The sequence below is a fragment of the Ictidomys tridecemlineatus genome, chromosome 10 (assembly GCF_052094955.1).
Source record: "Ictidomys tridecemlineatus isolate mIctTri1 chromosome 10, mIctTri1.hap1, whole genome shotgun sequence".
NCBI lineage: Eukaryota > Metazoa > Chordata > Mammalia > Rodentia > Sciuridae > Ictidomys > Ictidomys tridecemlineatus.
Genome location: NC_135486.1, coordinates 2,954,378 through 2,971,059, shown reverse-complemented (window position 1 = coordinate 2,971,059; position 16,682 = coordinate 2,954,378). Strand labels below are relative to the sequence as shown.

Below are 16,682 nucleotides of genomic sequence, written 5' to 3'. Positions count from 1 at the left end.
TTCAGCTTATTAACTTACCCTTTCAATCAATCCAGTTTTAATCCTTTCAATCCAGTTTAATCTTGAGCTTTATTTTTAAAACAAGTCAGATCACTCAGGTGCTTAAAAAGTACTAAAGTGTTTCTGGATTGTAATTTGTTTCTTTATAACCGAACTCCTCAAAAATGTAACAAAATTTCACCTAAAATTACATCTATTTTAAAAATCATTGTTTTCCTAATGCGTACTTTCTTTGAACAAAAAAAAAATCCCAAATAAATATAACAGAAATCCATTTATAAAAACATAAATAAACATCAACTAAAATATTATAAGCAGAGATATCATCTTGATTTTTGATCCACCAGAGCAGATGGTGCATTACATACTTTCAACACAAAATAATTAGGGTAGTATATAAATGTTGGCTTAAATTCCAAATAATAACTATATTCTCTGGAAAGAAAATTTTAGGATTTTTCTGGACTCCATAAAAACACCCAACCCAACCCATACTTCAGGTTTTATTCCTCCACCTAATAACCTCTGACACTGTGTACCAAGGTCATTCAGATGAACTCTTCTGCTCTGATAAAAGGTATGACTCAGGGCAGTGCTCAGAGTGAAAATGGAGGATGCCCAGATGACTGCAGAGTACCCTCCTTCCATAGGAGAGCCCGCTGCTAGCTGACATTAAAAAAATAATTTGGACTTTGATTAATTTGTATTTTTCATTTTCAATAGACTCTTACTTGATTAACTGGTTTCAACACAGGCTTAGAGAGATTGTGTGTGTCTACCCCCACCCTCTTCTCCAAAAGCTATTATTCTTTTCTTTCCTTTTTTTTTTTTTTTTTTGGTATTGGGAAGAGAACCCAGGGGTACTTTACCATGGAGCTACATTCCTCAGCCCTTTTGTGCTGCACTTTCTACTTGGAGGCAGATCTTACTAAGTTGCTTAGGTCCTTGCTAAACTGCTGAAACGGCCATGGAATTTGCAATCCTCCTGTGCCAGCCTCCCAAGTCACTGGGAAAAAAACTATTTTTAAATGAGTCTTTCAAACATATCCATTTCAGCTATTATAAATAAACACTGTAAGTTTTACTCTTCGATAATGTAGCAGTAAGGTCACAACCAGATGTTCTTCAAATAATAAAACCTTCAGTACAGTTATATCATCCCCCAATAAAATCTTTCAAACGCTCATAATTTATTAATGTAACTGTGATTTCAGAGGCCTGGGCTGTGGGATGAATCTTGGATGTTTTATCTAACATTAAATCATAAATGTACGACTGTAACTTATAGCTGAATGCATAACATTCTAAACTTACAAATGCTAAATATGACAAGAATCTATAGTCAAATCAAAACCCACCATGTCCGAGGGACACCCTGCTCCCTGAAGCCCTGAGACTCCCACCAGGAGGCTGTCTGGGGGTCTCCTCCTACCTGAGTGAAGCCGAGTTTGATCCGCCTCTGTTTGAAGGTCTTGGCAAACTGCTCGAGCTCCTCAAGGTCGCTGGGCTCCTCCAAGCTGGGAGTGTCGATGCGCTTTGGTGTGGTCTGGCTCTGCGGAAGTGTCTGGATAGGGGTTGCTGCTATTGTGCGTGTTGGGGTTGCTGGCTGTTGTGAAGGGACAAAATGACAAACAAGCAAAAGACATTTAATTTACAACAGTGACGTGCTGCAACCAAACACATTAAGACACTAGTTGACTTGTGGAGAATGAGGATGACCAGGGAGCACTACAGAGGGTATAGCACACAGTTCACGGCAGCGGCCGGCCTGGGCTTAGGCACAGGGCAATCACAGCAAAGGGTGAGCAAAGCAGGTCTAGGGAAAAAACCTGAAAACATACAGATAATATCAACTGTAGTGAGCACATGATCCTTATGTCTCTTTAAAGATGTATCTCATGAACTGCCACACAGATTGGCAAACAGCAGGGACTACATCTGACTTACTCCATCTCCAAATGTGACAGTATTATAAGACTATCAAGACCATTTTACAGGAGAATTTAAACAAATTGCCTGTACTTTAAAATAACTTAAACAGGCATCATTTGGAGTATTTATTAAATTTTTACCTACAGGCCTACTTTTTAACCCTACCTGTAATTATGATTATGTGATACATGATTTTATATTATACTTTCTCAGGTAATATTTTTCTATGGTGATTTAGTCTTTAAGATTATCCTTTTCAAAGTATTAGGCAGTTTTGTCATAATTTATTTAACCATTTCTTAATTGCTGGACAGTTTTTCATTTATGTTTCATTCTATAACACAGAAAATACCACAAGGAAAAACTTTGCACATCTAGTTATCTATGTGTAAGCAGCTCCTCAAGATCAATTCACAACATTCTTCTGGCAATGGACAAATAATGTCCTGGTTTTGATATGCTACTGTAGTCTCTACTCATGACACCTAGCTTCCTCCACGCGGATGGTGTCAGCAGTTCCTTTATTTCCACTTTGGGTGATTATGAACAAATCTGCATATCCAATATACATGGGGTCTTCCATTTCTGCAGACATGTGCCTTCATTTCTAGGAGTCATAAGACACCTTATAAGAAACTGCCAAACTAATTTACAAAATGTGTATACATTTTGTTCCTCATGGTATACACTCAACGTCACCTCTGCTATAACTTGTATTCCTTACTACTTTCTACTACATAGAAATCGTGTTAATTATTATCTGCATTTTCTTGGATGTGAACTAGATTTATATCCTTAACCCACTTATATATTAATGATATCCTCATTCTTGTTCTTAAATTTTGTCAAACATTTACCAAATGTGGCAGTGTGTGCCTTAGTGTAATCATATTAATGAAAATAATTTTCCAAATGTGCTTTCTTTCTTTTAACTTCAATGCACTAAACTTCAAATGATCATTTGGTTTGAGAAGTCTTCCTACCTTCCAGCATCTTCAGTAGTTCAAATGGGAGAAAGCACTACTTATTTCAAACACTGAACTGAGAAGTTTCCTTCTGATAATCTGCTACCACCTTCTTTATATTTTGTTTAATTACTTATATCTATGTAAAGTTTAGTCTGGGACATAAAATTATAGTCTGTCACCTTCTTTATCTCTCTTTGTGCTAAAGACTCAGTCCAGGGCCTAGGGTATGCTAAGCATGTGCTCTAGCCTCTAGCACTGAGCTACCTCTAGTCCTTGTCCGTGTGTCTTTTTTTTTTGGTACCAGGGATTGAACCCAGGGGTGCTTAACCACTGAGCCATATCCCCAGCGCTTTTTCAAAATTTATTTTTTATTGTATATTTTGAGACGTGGCTCACTAAGTGGCTAAATTGCTGAGTCTGGTTTTGAACTCATGATCCTCCTGCCCAGCCTTCTGAATTGGTGCACCACTGCCTGCCTCTCTTTCCTAAAAAGGCTAGTGTTCTCCTCACAAGCCCTGAGTAGGACTCTCTAGAACCTCTCGTGAGTACTCACTAATGGGAAGTGCTACTCTTATTTTGTATCCTGATTGCTCAGCTGAACAGCAGCTTGTTGAACAGTAGCCAGGTGAAGGATTACAGAACAAGGCTTCAGATAAAGACTAAGAATTTCCCTTTGTGAAATTCAGATGAGTCATATACCCGACTTTGATTTCGTTAGTCAAGGCTCTCTACAAGGAACTGATAAAGCAGAAAACTACAATAGGCACCACACCATCACTGGGTAAGTTCATTTCTATCTGCATATCCAATATACATGGGTCTTCCATTTCTGCAGACATGTGCCTTCATTTCTAGGAGTCATAAGACACATATAAGAAACTGCCAAACTAATTTACAAAGTGTGTATACCACTTTGCAAAACCACTAGCAATGCATGAAAAATTCAGTTGCTTTACATTTTTGTTGGCACTTGGTACTAAGCATGGCTCACATTCTAGTGAATGTGCAGGGATACTCCATTTGCATTTCCTTGATGACTCAAGATACTGGGCATGTTTTCTTGCTTGTTGGGCATTTGCACATCTTCTTTGGTAAAAAGGCTTCAAATTTTCTTGCCTCTTCACTGGCTTAAATCCAGTTGTGTTATTATTGAGTTGTAAAGATTTGTATCCAGAATAAAAAACTCTTTACCAGATATGTTTTAAGAATATTTTCTCCCCATCTGTGCTTTTTCATTTTATCCTCTTAAGCTTTAAATTTTTATGCAATTAATCAATTTTATTATTTCATGGTTAATGCTTTGTGCACTGTTTCACAAAATCATTGCCTTACCTAAAGGCATAACAATTGTTCCCCAAGTTTTCTTCTGCAAGTTTAGGTCTATGACCCATTTCAAATTAATCTTTGCATATGGTATGAAATAAGGGTCTAGGTGCTTAAATAACATTAAAGGTTTGTTTTTGTTTTGTTTATGGACAGCCAACTGTTTCAGCATCATTTGTTGAAAGATTTTCCTTTCCCCATTAAAATCCGTTGATACCTTTGGAAAATCAGCTGGTCATTTATGTGGGTCTACTAGACTCTCTATTCTGTGCTACTGAGCTATACTTTTATCTACATTGCAATACCACACTATCTTCATTACTATAGCTTTATGTTAATTTTTTGTGTAACTGGGGATTAAACCTAGGGGTGCTCTATTATTAAGTTACACCCCCAGCCCTTTTAATTTTTATTTTAAGACAGGGTCTTATTAAGTTGCTGAGGCTGGCCTTGAATTTCTATCCTCCTGCCTCAGCCTCCCAAGTAGCTGGAATTAAAAGTATTCACCATCACACCTGGCCTTTAAGCTAATTCTTGACATAAGAAAATCCTTCAAATTTTTTTACTTTAAAAATTGTTTGTTCTATGAATTCTGCAATTTCATATAAACATTAGAAGCAGCATACAAATTTCTACAAAAAGGCTGCTCTTGTTTTGATTATCCATTTGGGGAAAATCAACATTTGAACATCTTGTATCTTCTGACTCACAAACATTTTAATTCTCTCTGACCCATAAGCCTTTAATTTAATTCAGCAATATTTTGTAGTTCTTGAAGTTCAGACCTTAAAGATTGTTATATTTTCTTAACTCCAATTTCCAAATGATCATTGTTAGTGTACAGAAATATAAATGCTTTTATATATTGACTTTGTATGCTACATACTTACTACAACTCTGTATGTCCTTTCTTTTTCTTTTCTATTTTTTTTTTTTTTTTTTTGTGGGGGTAGGGGGCTTGGGAGACAGTACCTGGGATTGGACTCAGGGGCACTAAACCACTGAGCAAATCCCCAGCATCCCAGATCCCTATTTTGTATTTTATTTAGAAACAGGGTCTTACCAAGTTGCTTAGCACCTTGTTGTTGCTGAGGCTGGCTTTGAACTCACAATCCTCCTGTCTCAGCCTCTGGAGCCACTGGGATTATAGGCGTGTGCTACCGTGCCTGACTGTCCTTCTTTTTCTTGTGTTACTGTACTGCTAGGTTCATCAGTGCACTATAAATAGTGGCAACAGTGGTCACCCTGTCTTGCTATAATCTTAGAAGGAAGGTGGTCAGGCTTTCATTGTTAGGTATGATATGGGTGGGATTTTTGATTTCTCTTCCTTTTTCTTAATCTGGTAAAGGACATTCCTACAGCATGCCCCTCCCCACTTTAAAGTTACCTCCTAGTAGGACTAGGACAGGAAAGGGTTCTTACTACAAATAGATGTTGAACTCTGCCAAGTCTGGCAATGTGCTAGTAGTAAGTTTTAATCTTTATACTTTAGATATAGACTCAGACCCAGAACTGGGATTCAGAGTGAGCCAGTTCAGTCAATTTACAGGTGAGTAGACTAAGGTTCTGAGAGGTGAAAAGACAGACATGTTCAAAGTGACTGCTAGGTTAGAAGGAGAAGGTAGGTCAATGCTAACACTTCTATACACCTTCTAGAAGATCTGTGAATTTTGTATGGGTATATGGACTAATAAAAATGAGCTAAAGTAACATTTAAGCACTGAGACAAGAGAAAATATAGAGATCTGACCTCTTTGCAGTTTCTGAGACAGGGCAAAGGACAATTACAGATTTTAATTGAGGCATTAGGTTTCCAGCTCAAGTGGTAATATCTATTGTCAACTACGTGTGTGTAACAAACAGCCAAAATTCATTACTCATTTATTGCTAACAGTTACTCCTTATGAACTATGAGAAAACAGGGACTCTGAAAATTTTCAAATACCACATCAATTTGATAGCATTGCTTTGTCAAGCCAGATTTGAATTTTTGACTAGTTTCTGAAAACTGGATTATTTTTATTAAGTTAAAATAGTCCCAAAATTTCTCAAAACAACGTTAAAAAACAAAGAGCTGACCTGGGAGGCGAGGGTGGTGCTGGGCTGCGGCTGCAGGAGGCTGGCTTGGCTCTGCTGAGGTAGCTGTGTTAGAAGGCTCTGCGCTTGCAGGAGACCTGGCAAACACGGACATGTTACACAGGATCACTAACGAGCACTGTGAACACACAGCCAAAGGAAGAACAGGGACGTGAACTGACAACTTCTAACCAATCTTCTAACAGTCAAACTCGTCCTGTTCATCTAAAATTCAATCTCGTTAAATACAAACTGGGCAAGTAGAAATAAACATGAATGTACGTGCCTTTAGTATAACCAGAATAAGTTCTCTGATAAGCCAATTCTTTATTTTAGCAAGGAATGGATGAAAATGTAGTTATTCTAAATGGAAGCAGTTGAAAATTCTAACAAGAGCTCCTCCTCTTACTCCCGCATCTGTTAGAATCTGCCAGTACCAGAGAAATACCCAATTCATGAAAGAACCAGGCTATTCTTTAAGTGGGAAAAAGATGCTGCTTTTAAGTTCTCTTTAACAAACATTTGCCTTCTGGCGATAATAAGGTGGAAATGTAAACTCTAAACTCTGTCTGATAGATGGGTGTGGTGGCATATACTTGTTATTCCAACTACTGGGGAGGCTGAGGCAGGATCCCATGAATGCAGAGTTCACAAGAGACTGCGAAAAAGGGAAAAAATAGCAATAGCAGCAATACTACACGATGACAACTGACTCTTGAGGAGAAATGTGAGTCCCAATGTGTTCATAGTAATGCTCAGAGGAGCACCTGAGTCTAGGATTTGTTACTTTCACAACCTTGTCAAGAAAGAACCAACCCAAAAGCTATTTTGTCCATCTACAACTAAAATATTAAAAAAATAAAGAACCAACCCACGATACTTGTATTCAAAGATTTAATATGGGTACATAGTTTTAAGTATAATGCTATTGCTAAAATACTAAATTTAGGATGATCTATAAGAGCAGTGGTAGGAATTCTCCAAAATGGTACATCAAACAAAGCCATAATATATATATATATATATATATATATATATATATATATATATATATATATATATATATGATAAGATTAGCTGGGAGCAACAAACTCTTCCTAATTTGGATTTTTTAGGCTATTGAATTTGGATGTACTGAATGTTGAAAAACTATATTCTATGACAATGATTAAAGGAAACCTGGTAAATAAAATCATTTATAAAAGGATTAAGAGAAAATTTAAAAAAATAGTGATAATAAATAAAACAGAAGAAAGCATGAAGGTCAGAAATCAGACCCCATTATTAAACTTAGGCATTTCAACATGTGTCTTTAGTTTGGCAATAAAATTTAGATTTTTGTTACTTATTCACAAAAGAATGTATTTCCAAAACGATTCTTATTCAATCATAAACTATAATCCCAAATGATTCATTTTGGTTGCTAGTAGAATGTTCTATGAATAAATTCAAACCATAGATCTTTTTCCTCCAAATGAGCACAGCTAAAAATGCTAGAAGGGCCCACAGAGGTTTAAAATTTACCTGAGGACCAACACTTGCCACCTCCCCCAACCTCAAAGAGTCAAACAAATGAAACACAAATGTATTCAACAGTTTCCCAAGAGGAACATTTCTTTGATACTTTTGGAATAAATGGAGAGAGTAGAAAAGGCAGTAGAAAGGTTAAGAGTAGAGATTTCCAATGTACCAGGCCTGGTGGCTTGCACCTGTAATCCTAGCAGCTTGGAAGGCTAAGGCAATAGGGTTCAAGTTTGAGGCCAGCCTTGGCAACTTAGCAGGGCCCTGTCTCAAAATAAAAAATAAAAAGGCTTGGGGATGTAGCTTGGTGATTAGGCACCCCTGGGTTCAATTCCTAGTACCAAAAAACAAACAGAAAATCCTCCAATAAATTTTAACTCAAGTTTAGAAATGTATTAGTAAGAATTTTCTTAAGAAAATCTAAGAAAAATAATAATAAAAATAATTCTGGAAAATGGTTTAGATTTGCCTCCCTTGTCAGAAATTAAATCTTATACAGTTAGTTATATAATAGCAATATTGCCAAAAGTACGAAGTATATTTCAAAAGTTCTGGATTAATAAATGAAAGGAAAAAAATCAGAAGAAATGGATATTTCAGGCTAATCTCATTCTGGAAATTATTATTAAAATCCCTACAAACTAAATCTGTCTCCTTCAACACTAATAGTTAAAAGTACGAGCTGTTCAGATACTCAGTGCTCCTGGTGCTGCTGACCACAATGGATTCCACTCAGGAAAGCCTAACACCCCCACCCCCACTCCCACCCCCACCCCGTTCTGACCCTGCAAGCTGCAAGTCAGCCATCTTAGAGAACCAGCAAGACTTGGCAGCAATGGCACCCTTAGACTCAGGCTACTTTTGAGCTGGTCTTTACTGTTCAAGGAGCCATCAGCTTCTGAAATAGCTGACAAGGTTTGATGGCGACAGCAGCCCGGACCCAGAGGTTTCCATCTATGAGGTTCCTTTAGCAAAGTGCCTCAGTGCATTTATTCACCAGCCCTCTGCAACCCTTGGGTACAGGCTGACAGTATCCTCTTGTTGCAGGGGAGGGAACTAAGGCACCCAGGCAATGAGGCAGAGCCCAGATTCATAGAGCAGCAGTGTGCCTTTGGAGTCTGTGCTCTTAACTACTACGTTACAATGACATTCCTGACATTGGTCAAACATTCTTCAAAACAGACCCATTTAAAGGGAAAGATGAAAAGGAAACACATGAAACTCAAGAAACGGTAGGTGACTTGTCCAATGTCACTGGCTCTAAAACCAATCAGCCTTCCACTGTCTGCACTCCTTCTCAATCTAAGGTATGAAGGGAAGAGGTTACAAACACAGATAACCTTGGCAAATAAAAAACAGGAAAATGAATACTCATTTGTTATTGCAACTATATTAAGGTGAATTTTATTCTTTTAAATAAATAAAATGCAGTCCCAGATTTGAAAGAGGAAAGACAGCGCTCTTGGATTTGCTGAGAGTCAACGAGAGGGCTCTCACTCAAACCTGAGGCTTCAAAAGTTTCCATGTCTAACGTGTGCACTTCTGTCTTGACTTTCCAAGGCCTCCTGCTCCAGACTGTTCCTCCTTCCCTGTAGGAATTCCCTTCCATTGGGACTACAACTCTTCACCAGCTCTGACTTCTAATTCTTCCTACATCTGAAGTGTTGGTTTTACCAACACTCTTCCACTACTTTAGCCCTCACTGAACTTCAGTAGGACCATCGCAATGTTCTCCTAATTGGTATTACTTTGTTCTTATCCATTCTAATTTTTCTTCTCCAAGTTTCGGCATGAGCTTTTTAAATACAAAATATGATATGCCACTTTTGCTTAAAGCTTCTGCAGTTTTGTATAACCTACAGAAGATTTCTTTATTGGAAGGTATTGGCCCATTCACATTAGACTCCCCAAATTGCTGGTTAAAATTCTGGGTGTGGGCTCAGAAATCTACTTTTCTAATTCTTCAAGTGACTAGCAAAAAAAAAAAAAAAAAAAAAAAAAAAAAGGAACCTTGGGAAGAATTAAGCTATTAGATTTAAGGTCAAGCTTCTGGATACCATGCTAGTTCCTTGAATAATCCGGTTGGTCTCTCTTAATCTTTCTGTCCTTAAGTTTCATTATTATTCAAACATGTAACTTATAGTTTTTTAAGGCATTACTTAACAGTTCTTTGAACACAGCATATGAATTTTCCTCCATGTCTTTGAGCTTTGCAAAGCTGTTCACCTCCTCTTTATCATCCTGTGCATGCCATGCCTTATCCCATCTCTAAAGGCTGCTATGGGAACAAAGATATGGGGGTCTCTCTGCTCAGCTCCTGCCACATTCTGTGCTCATAGGTTCTAACACTCATAACAGTTCTGTTTCTCTTCACTAGACTGTGAGCTCTTTGAAAGTAAAAACTGGCTTATCCCTCTTTTAATTTTGAACATATGCTAAAATAGGTATTTACACAACAAAAGATTTTGGAATCATGACCAAGAAGAAAAAAGGCAAAAATCAAACCAAAACAAATGCTCCAGAGATAATGAAGAACTGATACTTGATTAGTGTATATTGTATACATGTGTATAAATATTACACTGTACCACATAAATACATACAATTATTTGATCATTATGCACTGTACACTGTACCAGTTATCACATTGTACTCCATAAATATGTACAATTAAAATGTATCTTAAAACATTAGTAGAGGGGCTGGGGTTGTGACTCAGTGGTACAGCATGGGTGAGGCACTGGGTTCGATCCTCAGCACCAAATAAAAATAAAGGTGTATTGTGTCCATCTACAGCTTAAAAAATATTTTAAAAAATCAGTAGAGATGCACAAATGTTTTTGGGTTGAGCTCTTGATACCCCAATGTTTTCTACACCGATAACATGAACCAGTCCTTACAAACATGACTGAACTTTTTTTTTACTGTTTGGATACAGTAATTATACAACAATATGTATTACATAAAGGGTGTTTTTTTTTTTAGTATTCAGGAGTGAACTCAGGGCCTTGGGCATGTAAGGCAAGTGCTCTACTGCTGAGTGACATCTCAAGCCTTAATTTTTTTTTGAGACAGGGTGTTGCTAAGCTGCCCAGGGTGGCCTCACACCTGCACTTCTGCTGCCTTCGGGTTCCAGCAGGTGCACACGGCTGTGCCCAGCTCAACGACATTCTTTAACCACTTACAGAATGTGGGCAGTTTCTAATATAGCACCCTTTCCTTCTTTAAAAGAAACTAAGTTAGAAGCATATACTTTCAAGGCTTCCTATATAGCCTTTGAATACACTCCCATGATGAACTATGGAAGCAATAAAAGCAATTTATCCAATTTGTGTTTGGCATGCTGAGTGGTTTCATTTAGACATTTGGCCAAAGCCTTGGTTCCTCTTTAGTGATGAAATGTTGACAAGGGAGGCAACCTTCAACCATGGGGTGTATATGACCAATAAGAAAAAAAAGAAAGAAAGCATATCTTTCTTTACACACATAATGATATTTTAAAATCAATATTCATGAAAACTATTATCCTAATGGCCAGCTGTAGTGTGAAAATGACACTCAGTGTGCGTGTCACATTAGGTGGACAGCCTTGGGGTGCCACTCAGGCCTAAGGAGAATCTCACCCTGCTGGCCCTGGGGCGTCTGTGAGATGATAAACTGCGCTGGTTGCAAGTTGGTGGTCGGGTGAACCAACACAAACTGCTGCAGGTTGAGATTCTGCTGTTGTAGCTGTTGTAGCTGTTGCAGATCCTGAAAAATCAGAATTAAACATGGAATGGAAATTCTGAAACCAACGCTCTCTTAATCCTAAGTTTCCCAGCCGACGACTTCTGTCACTCCACCTAGAGAAGAGTCAACATCTAGCATTATTTCATGTCCCAACAGTGTGTGCCATGAATATGCTTCACGAAGCATGGAAAGACACTGGGGCTTCCTAAGACCTTACTATTTCTGTGGGCATACAGAGAGTAAGCTCAGCCTGATTTTCAAATGATATAAAATCCTCTCTGAACCAATGGTTACAGTTCTATTTTTTAATGTATAGAGACCAACATGAGTTTTAAAACTCCCATTTTGTGACAAAACAGCTTTTAAACATGACTCATTTTGTTCTTGTTAAGAAAAATTGAGTGTTATGTCTGAATTTCCAACAATAAACTAAGATCAATGACTCATGAAATTTGACACCAGTTTATCTAACTCAACTGAGAAATCAGGGTTAAATTACTAAAAAGAGAAAAATAGCTATCCCTACAAAAATCTGGTCCATAGCATAACAATAGCCTCGGTGGTCTCTAGGGTCTTGTGGCTATCAGACTGCTTTCAGACACACTGCCTTGCCCAGACTCATGTCAACACACAAAGCTTGGTGACGAAGAAAGCAGCCCAAACTGAAATACTATCTTGATAAAAAAAGACTGCACAAAGAGTAATAAAGGTTAGCCTGACACCATTTTTTAAACATCTAGTCAAACTCTTGCAACAATTTAAGTCTACTATTGAGTCTTCTCTGGGGGATAAAGGTAATTGTCCAGAATTAGACTTATAACTCTTCATATATTTTACTCATTGAATGAAAGTTCACCTTTTTCCTCTTTGTGAGATAAAAGATTTATTTTCCTCCTTGGTCCTACTGTCTATGCCTCTTAAATAATTTCTTTAATTGTATTTGGATTCTTCACCCTAAAATGAGAAAAATCAGCCAAATAACACTGTACTGTGATTCTCCACAGTGCTAATCGCTCCAGAGCAGAGATGCCTTGCTGTCTCCCACACATGGTGGCCGTTCGCTGCCAGCACGTGAAGAAGCACGCCTGCTGCAATTAGCTAATTAAGATAAACGCAGTAATCCCCTGCCTCAGAAATTCACCAGCTGCTTATTCAAGATCATCGCTTATATAAACAGTCAGTTATTCAAATAATCTGCTATGTGTTTATAACACCAACTCAAACAAGCAAACAAATGAATTATTGTGAACTCAGTAGTAAGAAAGAACTCTGTTAACTCACTATCTGGAGTTCCACACCAACCATCATAAAGCTAAGTGGACACTAAATAAAACCCACCACTTCCTCCTCGCTCACCTGTGCGATCTGGATGGGCTGAGACAGGGGGATCTGAGTCATAGGCGTGGCAGCAGAGGCGGAGATGGTAGCACCAGCAGCGCTGTGCTGCTGGCTGGCGGAGTGCTGCTGCACAGCTGCGGCCAGTAGTTGGGCCTGGGCTTGGGCTTGCTGCAGCAGCAGCTGCTGCTGGGCTGGTGTCAAGGTGAGCTGTGTGGACCAGAGCAGACAGGGTGTGGGTTGAAGAAGCTGACCTCCTACAGGACAACTGCTCTAAGTAAGTGACTCAAGTGGTGCCTGGCCCTAGTTACCCAACTTCACAATCAGCACTGCAGCTAAAATGTTTACTAGTGATTAAATGACCATCACTAGCAGAACATTTGAATTAAAATGGTAGTTCTCACTCCGGACTTAATCATTCAAGCTTGCCCAGGGCTCTAGGGTTCAGGCAAGAAAGTAATTAACTAGTAAGCAAGGGAAAAAAAAAAAAAAGAATTAATGCTGACAGGATATGAAAAGAAATTTACACCCAACAGAACAGCAACTGATGAGCCAGATGAATGAGGAACAGGGATGCTGGATACTACCAGGAAAAGAACTGATAAGGCCCAGCTGCCTCCCCCTGGCACAAACCCCACCATATTCCAGCATTCCCATTATGTCCTAAGATGTGACTAAAGACTATGAGGCCATTTGCTTCTTTTCTAAATCTCCCTACAGACCCCTCTCACACAATCTTTTCTGTGTTGAAAGCACCGAATCTCTGCAACTTTACATCCCCTTCCAACATATTATCTCTGTGAAATAGGTGGTGACAACCACTTTCTTTACATGCAAATGAACCTTAATGCCCAGGTTTAATAGAAACTCCAGCCACAAGAACCTGGAATCTCAAGTGCCTCTTACTATCATAGACACCAGTAACCAAAAAGCTGCATATGGTAAAGTGGGAAATGTATATAGAGCCGATTTACACTTGCTTTCGTAAAGCAACTTATTTAAAATAAGCGTAAATCCAAGTTGCAAGTTTACAGAACTGTCATTTTGGAAACATTTCTAATTAAAAAAATAAGAAATCATGTAATATTCTGAAGTGCATTAAGAGTCACTTAGAGGCACAACCCTCCTTCTAAAAGGTTCTAACACAATCTGTGCATTATAAACAAGAATCAAGCTAAGCATGGCAATGCAAGCCTGTAATCCCAGCAACTCCAAAGGCTAAGGCAGGATAGTACCAAGACTGAGGCCAGCCTGGTCAACTTTGCAAGACCCTGTTCCAAAATTAAATAAAAAAGGTGAAGGGTAGGAGGGAGCAGGGGGAAGGTCTGGGATGGAACTCAGTGGCTCAATCTCCAGTACCAAAAACCATATATATACACAGATATATGCATGCATCTTTTTATTCTGAGGTTTGACGTGATATAAATGATGTCTTAAAGAAAGCTGGAAATTTACTGCAGTCACATAGGCCAATTTGTTACCAGTAAAAATAAATTTACTGAACGTTACGTACCAAGCACGGTTTTATGAGCTTTACATATATCATCTCTAATCCTTATAACAGTATTGCAATAGGTATTACTGACACCTCCATTTTACAGGAGGAAAACTGAGGTTCAGGGAGATGAGTAGTCAGCCCAGGCAGTATGCTGCAGAGCCTGGTATGAGACCACGTATTTTAGAACATTATTCAGTCACTTAGGAGAGAACGTTTCCTTTTGTTGGTACTAATCCACTCTTGAACTTCTATCCTGCAGTGACGTCGTGATTCTAAACTGACAACTGCCACTTAACCAATATAATGAATGGTCTCGACACGACTCCATCTCATGATGAAGGAACACCTGAACATGGGTTTAGAAACTCCTCAGGTTATCTGCAACTGTAACAAAAGACATCCTGAAAACCTGTGACAGAGCTGTCTGCAGCACTGGCAGTTCCTTAGACACAACAATGCCATGTTCAGTAAACAGTGCTGATCGGATGTTGGCTGATGGCACTTGTGACACAGGAAGAGTTTATTAAGATGTTCTCAGTGGAAACTTACCCCAGTTATCTGTCCTCCAGCAAGCATGAGCTGGGTCTGGGGGATGGCCGCCTGCACGGAAGGCTGCGGGGAAGGCTGGCTTGGCTGTTGAGAGTCCCCTGACTCTTCATTAGATTTAGACTGAGGTGGGAAGGATAGGAAATGAAAGAATACAACAGCTGATTAAACGAAATGTATTAGTAACTCCATATTTTAAGAATCATTTAAAATATGGGTTATTTGATGATGAATTCTCTATTTCTCTTTTTCTTTCTTATTCACTTATATCTTCCTGGTTTTGCATATAAGTTTTTAGTTTTTATTCTAGTGCCAGCAATGTTGCAATTATATTTTTTAAAAATAAAAAATAAATTGATCCTCCACTTATCAAAAGAAAATTTTACAACCGCAAATCCTTATCCGTTTCTGTGTCAGACCCTCTATACTAACATCCTGACACAGACTTGGCAGTCTGGAGCTTCTTCATAGGCCACCTTAGGGGCTCACTGTTTGACCCAGAGAGTTTCTCCTGTACTATTTTAAATGACCTGTAAATCTAGCATCTTCGTCAAGCTTGAGGGGAAACACCGCAGTCAAGAAAGAGCACATACTCCTGAGAGGGGCACAGAGAGAAAATTTTATGGTAATTAAAACTGGTTATGTAGAGCATTAAAATTCTGCATAGATTTGCATATTTCCCACCACCTGTTTTGGGGACTGCAGCAGGGCTAATTAACATAAAAGCTCTGATTAATTCTGCCAGTCATTGAAAGATAATTACAGTGCAGGACTGTAAACATTCTGCACTGGAGATACAGCCTGTTTGCCAACATCCCTCTAAGGGATGAAAGTCTACCATGGCAACCAAGGCAATTTTCTACCTCCTCTCCCTCAGAAAGGAAGATCACATTATCTCCTTTTCTTTTCTCTCCTTGTTTCCATGTGTTACAAGGTCCATATTCCACTGGGTTTCATGGAATGCTCAACCCAAGGTCTTTAGTCACTAGCAACACTGAAATCAATCCACCACAGTACTGTTGCTACCTCTTGACTGCTAGTCACCCTACACTATAATGAAAAGAAGCCGAAGGAGGGATGCATGACACCTGATTTCCGCACGCTCTGCTACATACCACATGTTCACATGTGCAAACTTACAAGATTTAAGTTTTGCTTTAAATTTTTGTCTATCTATACACCAACATCCATAAACAGGTTTAGTTACAATTTTTAGAAGCATAACATAAAGTACAGAGGAACTCTGGCAATTTTACAAATATCCACATTTCAATGAAGATAAAGGGGAAAAAAAACTGGGTCCCCTCAAGTGACATGACTTGCTAAAAGTCACACAGTTAGTTCACACCTAAGACTTCCACAATTCTCAGTCCAGGGCTCTCTGCATTGTTTTCCTGAGACATGAAAGATGAAAATAAAAAGACCTTTGGAAACAAAAGAGCATTTAAGAGATTATATGGCTTAGTGATTAGATATGTGTACAGTGTGACTTAGAAACATTTTATTGAACTTATATATAAAACTTTGAAGGCAGACTTTTCTCATCCATCTTTGATTAATGCATAGAATATAAAATTGATTTTCATGAATGGCAATAATTATCATTTGTATCTTTATGATGTTCAGTAATAAAAATATAGAAATAAATAATAAGAAAATTTAAAAATGGTAAATAGTAATACTTTTGTTTCCTATTATAAAATTATTATGTGCTCATTATAGAAAATTTTGGAAAAACTGACCCATTATCTCAT

At 38.3% G+C, this 16,682-nt stretch overlaps 1 protein-coding gene across 13 annotated transcripts in view; it reads right to left on the bottom strand.

Annotated features, from left to right (window-relative positions):
* The window catches only part of Pou2f1 (POU class 2 homeobox 1), a 147,200-nt gene that overhangs the window by 31,623 nt on the left and 98,895 nt on the right, over nucleotides 1–16,682 (bottom strand). For all 13 annotated transcript variants that reach the window (XM_078022246.1, XM_078022247.1, XM_078022242.1 and 10 more), the window contains 5 exons: nucleotides 14,932–15,051; nucleotides 12,906–13,094; nucleotides 11,444–11,570; nucleotides 6,303–6,397; nucleotides 1,433–1,606 (listed from right to left, as the gene is read on the bottom strand). In XM_078022246.1, the coding sequence (XP_077878372.1) occupies nucleotides 1,433–1,606; nucleotides 6,303–6,397; nucleotides 11,444–11,570; nucleotides 12,906–13,094; nucleotides 14,932–15,051 (705 nt within the window). The remainder of the gene's footprint in view (nucleotides 1–1,432; nucleotides 1,607–6,302; nucleotides 6,398–11,443; nucleotides 11,571–12,905; nucleotides 13,095–14,931; nucleotides 15,052–16,682) is intronic.